The 5000-nt window shown below is 57.3% G+C and overlaps 1 protein-coding gene across 1 annotated transcript in view; it reads left to right on the forward strand.

The window, feature by feature from the left end:
• znf423 (zinc finger protein 423) overlaps positions 1 to 5000 on the forward strand; it is a 282399-nt gene that overhangs the window by 133774 nt on the left and 143625 nt on the right. The window contains exons 4-5 of the mRNA XM_063196842.1: positions 147 to 637; positions 1831 to 5000. The exon at positions 1831 to 5000 is cut by the window's right edge and continues 214 nt beyond it. Of these exons, the coding sequence (XP_063052912.1) occupies positions 147 to 637; positions 1831 to 5000 (3661 nt within the window). The remainder of the gene's footprint in view (positions 1 to 146; positions 638 to 1830) is intronic.

The following is a 5000-nucleotide window of genomic DNA, read 5'->3' on the forward strand; positions in this document are numbered from 1 at the left end:
ACATTGTAATTTTCCATTTTTCTCTCTCTTTGTGTGTGTGTGTGTGTGTGTGTGTGTGTCTGTGTCTGTGTCTGTGTCTGTGTCTGTGTGTCTGTGTGTGTGTGTGTCTGTGTTCTTTCGTCTGTGTGTGTGTGTGCTTTCTGCAGATGGCGACGATGACCCAGCTGGCCTCTCGTGGGTGCCCTCGTCCCCCTCCAGCAAAGACGTGGCGTCGCCGCCGCAGCTGCTGGGCGACGGCTGCTGCGACCTGGGCATGGGCACGGGCGGCGAGGAGGAGGGCGGCTCGGGCCTCCCGTACCCGTGCCAGTTCTGCGACAAGTCCTTCAGCCGCCTGTCCTACCTGAAGCGGCACGAGCAGATCCACAGCGACAAGCTGCCCTTCAAGTGCACCTTCTGCAGCCGCCTGTTCAAGCACAAGCGCAGCCGCGACCGGCACGTCAAGCTGCACACCGGCGACAAGAAGTACAGCTGCCAGGAGTGCGAGGCGGCCTTCTCGCGCTCCGACCACCTCAAGATCCACCTGAAGACCCACAGCTCCAGCAAGCCCTTCAAGTGCAGCGTCTGCAAGCGCGGCTTCTCCTCCACCTCCTCGCTGCAGAGCCACATGCAGGCGCACCGCAAGAACAAGGAGCACAAGGTAGGAGGTTCACCCATTGATGCCTGAAGCACCTGCAAAAAAACGCCTGCTGAATGCCTAAGCCCTTGTTGGGAAAGTTGCCCAAGATGCACATAAAAACATCAAATAAGTTCCATTTAAACCCCAGGATCCACATCTTGCATTAGAATGTGTTAATTCAGCTGTTACACCCACATTTTTATTAAAAAAGCTAAAATCTCAAAAGCCTGAATGCAGCGTATATTTGTCTCCAGGCACCAAAGGGTAAACACATACGAGTCATCAGGCAAAAATGGGTTAAGGATGCCTTCATTTCAGACACACACATCAAATGGTCAAAATGAAATATAATGAAATTCCTCAAGAATTGTGGAAGATACACCAACTTGTTACATTCATGGTGTTTCGGTCAAAAATGACTGGACCATTAATTTAAATCTCCCAAAGTCATATACAGTTATATTACATTCACTTTACTCTCATATTCTTTTTTGTTAGGCTTTTCAGAATACAACCATAATTGCCACATTAGTATAGATGTTTACAGTAAGTTGAAATACTTGAAAAAAGTAAAGGTCTTCCAAACGGCCTGAAAGCCTCTGAGAGGCCCTAGATTCCAGAGTGTTAATGAAATGAATTGGTGAAAAAAAATCCTACAAATCACTAAAACAAAGCAGAATAACATTTATATCAAATTGGAAATGTTTCAAAAGGATGTCTAAAAGTTATTCATCACAAAATATGCAAATCAGGTCTTTAATCAATGTATTATTACTTTTTTTGTGTAGGCGGTCAATTTTGACCGTTAACACCATGAACGTAACCATGTTTCTAACACAACCAGAGGGTTAAATAAGACAACTGTAAGACTGAATAGCACATTGCACTTTGGTACTGAATAACTGCACTTTACTGTATTTAAGTTAACTGCACTTTACTGTGTTTAAGGTAACTGCACTTTACTGTGATAAGTTGGGTCTTTTTGTCCTAGAGGGAGGTGGTGTTGTGTTTGTCTATTATAATGTCTTTGTAATTGTATCAGATGCACTGAAAATGAAAATGGCACAGAACAATTTTCCGAAAGGACAAATAAACAATCTATCTATCTATCTATCTATCTATCTATCTATCTATCTATCTATCTATCTATCTATCTATCTATCTATCTATCTATCTATCTATCTATCTATCTATCTATCTATCTATCTATCTAGGACCTGAAGGAGAGCGGCGGCAGGAAGTCTGGCAGCGGCGCCGGCTCCGGAGGATCGGCCGGCTCGGGGGCCTCGGACGCGGGCGGCGTGGACGGAGACCTCCACGACCTCCTCCCGGACCAGGACTTGTACATGTGCGACTACTGCGAGGAGACCTTCAGCCAGACGGACGAGCTGGAGAAGCACGTGCTGACGCGGCACCCGCAGCTGTCCGACCGCGCCGAGCTGCAGTGCATCCACTGCCCGGAGATCTTCGGCGACGAGGGCGCGCTGCTGTCGCACATCGACCGCGCGCACGCCAACCGCAAGCACAAGTGCCCCGTGTGCGCCGAGCAGTTCCCCTCCGTGGAGGACGTCTACTGCCACCTGGACAGCCACCGGCAGCCCGACTCCAGCAACCACAGCGCCAGCCCCGACCCCATGCTGGGCAGCGTGGCCTCCATGAGCAGCGCCACGCCCGACTCCAGCGCCTCTCTGGAGCGCGGCTCCACCCCGGACTCCACCATCAAGGCCATGCCCGGGAGACGCAAGCTGGCTCCTAACTCCTCCTCCGACCCGGACGACGGGGCTGTCGTTGGATGGGCTGCCAGCGCCGCGGCTGGCAAGGTGACCTACAGCTGCCCCTACTGCTCCAAGAGGGACTTCCACAGTCTGGCCGTGCTGGAGATCCACCTCAAGACCATCCATGCAGACAAGCCTCAGCAGAGCCACACGTGCCAGCTGTGTCTGGACACGCTGCCTACGCTCTATAATCTCAACGAGCACGTGCGCAAAGCCCACCGAGGCAGCGGTGGCGGTATTGCGGCGGCGGCTGCAGCAGCGGCAGCAGCTTCTGCCCTGCCCATGCTGCAGTTCAGCAACGTCTCGGCGTTCCACTGCAACTACTGCCCGGACATGTTCGCCGATATCAACTCGCTGCAGGAGCACATCCGGGTGACCCACTGCCTGCCTGGAGGAGGAGGTGTGCTGGCTGGCTCGACCACGCTGGAGGGCAACCACGCCTTCTTCTGCAACCAGTGCTCCATGGGCTTCCTGACCGAGTCCTCCCTGACCGAACACATCCAGCAGACACACTGCACCAACGCAGGCGGCAACGGAGGAGGAGGAGGTGGTGAACGAGGTGCTGGAGGAGGAGGAGGTGCCGTGGCCAAGATGGAGTCACCGGTGCTGCAGCCGTCTCAGTCCTTCATGGAGGTGTACTCGTGCCCCTACTGCACCAACTCGCCCATCTTCGGCTCCCTGCTCAAGCTGACCAAGCACATCAAGGAGAACCACAAGAACATCCCGCTGGCCAACAACAAGCGCAAGGCGGTCATCAAGGTGGCCGACCTTAGCCCGGCTTCGTCTGACGTGGAGATCTCCTCACCCAAGCGCCACCGAGGGGGCACGGGGGGCGACGTCACGCCGGCAGGCGGAGCCAACGGCGACTTCCCCTGCAACCAGTGTGACTTGCGCTTCAACAACTTCGAGGGCTTCCAGGCCCACCTGAAGTCGCACCTGGAGCTGCTGCTGCGCCGCCAGTCCTGCCCGCAGTGCAGCAAGGAGGACTTCGAGTCCCAGGACGCGCTGCTCCAGCACCTGACGGTGCACTACACCACCACCTCCACGCAGTACGTGTGCGAGAGCTGCGACAAGCAGTTCTCCTCGGTGGACGACCTGCAGAAGCACCTGCTGGACATGCACACCTTTGTGCTGTACCACTGCACCCTCTGCCAGGAGGTCTTCGACTCCAAGGTGTCCATCCAGGTGCACCTGGCCGTCAAGCACAGCAACGAGAAGAAGATGTTCCGCTGCACGGCCTGTGCCTGGGACTTCCGCAAGGAGACCGACCTGCAGATGCACGTCAAGCACAGCCACCTGGGCCAGCAGGTGGTGGGGGCCGGCGGCGGGATGATGGTTGGGGGCGGCGCCAAGGCCCGCAAGTGCATCTTCTGCGGCGAGACCTTCTGCACCGAGGTGGAGTTGCAGTGCCACATCACCACGCACAGCAAGAAGTTCAACTGCCGCTTCTGCGGGAAGGCATTCCAAACCGTGGTGCTGCTCGATAGGCACCTGCGTGAGAAGCACTGTGTCTACGAGCACGGCGGAGGCAGCCACGGAAATGGCAGCGGAAGCAGCCAGAACGGCACGCCCAACGGTGTTGCCCAGACCTCGAAAAGAGGAGGAGGTGGCGGTAGAGGAGGAGATGGAGGTGCTAATGTGGTCAGCAATCAGAGCGGGGCAAGCGTGGCTGCGGAACAGGCGGACCTGCAGAATATGCTGCTGAAGAACGCGGTAGCTGCTGCTGCCGCCGCCGTCGGAGCGGGAGGACAAGTGCAAGACGCCGCTAACAGTCACGAGGCGAGCGGCGGCGAGGACGAGCTGGACGCCTCGGAGCCCATGTACGCCTGCGACATCTGCGGCGCGGCCTACACCATGGAGACGCTGCTGCAGAACCACCGGCTGCGCGACCACAACATCCGGCCCGGTGAGGACGACGCCGGCTCGCGCAAGAAGAAGGCCGACTTCATCAAGGGCAGCCACAAGTGCAACGTGTGCTCGCGCACCTTCTTCTCGGAGAGCGGCCTGCGCGAGCACGCCCAGACGCACCGCGGGCCCGCCAAGCACTACATGTGCCCCATCTGCGGCGAGCGCTTCCCCTCGCTGCTCACCCTGACGGAGCACAAGGTCACGCACAGCAAGAGCCTGGACACGGGCACCTGCCGCATCTGCAAGATGCCCCTGCAGAGCGAGGAGGAGTTCATCGAGCACTGCCAGATGCACCCGGACCTGCGCAACTCGCTCACGGGCTTCCGCTGCGTGGTCTGCATGCAGACGGTCACCTCCACGCTGGAGCTGAAGATCCACGGCACCTTCCACATGCAGAAGCTCTCCACGTCCTCCGGGAACGGCAGCTCCACGGGCACCGGCGGCGGAATGCTCAACTCCACAGCAGCCGGCGGAGGCGGTGGAGGATCGGCCTCGTCGTCTCCCAACGGGCACCTGGGCGGGCACAAGCTCTACAAGTGCGCCCTCTGCCTGAAGGAGTTCAAGAACAAGCAGGACCTGGTCAAGCTGGACGTTAACGGGCTGCCCTTCGGACTGTGCGCCGCCTGCATGACCCGTGGCACCAACGGCCAGTCTCCCAGCAGCCTGGTGGGCACGGCGCTGGTGGCAGGAGGAGGAGTAGG

Source organism: Engraulis encrasicolus, chromosome 4 (assembly GCF_034702125.1).
Source record: "Engraulis encrasicolus isolate BLACKSEA-1 chromosome 4, IST_EnEncr_1.0, whole genome shotgun sequence".
NCBI lineage: Eukaryota > Metazoa > Chordata > Actinopteri > Clupeiformes > Engraulidae > Engraulis > Engraulis encrasicolus.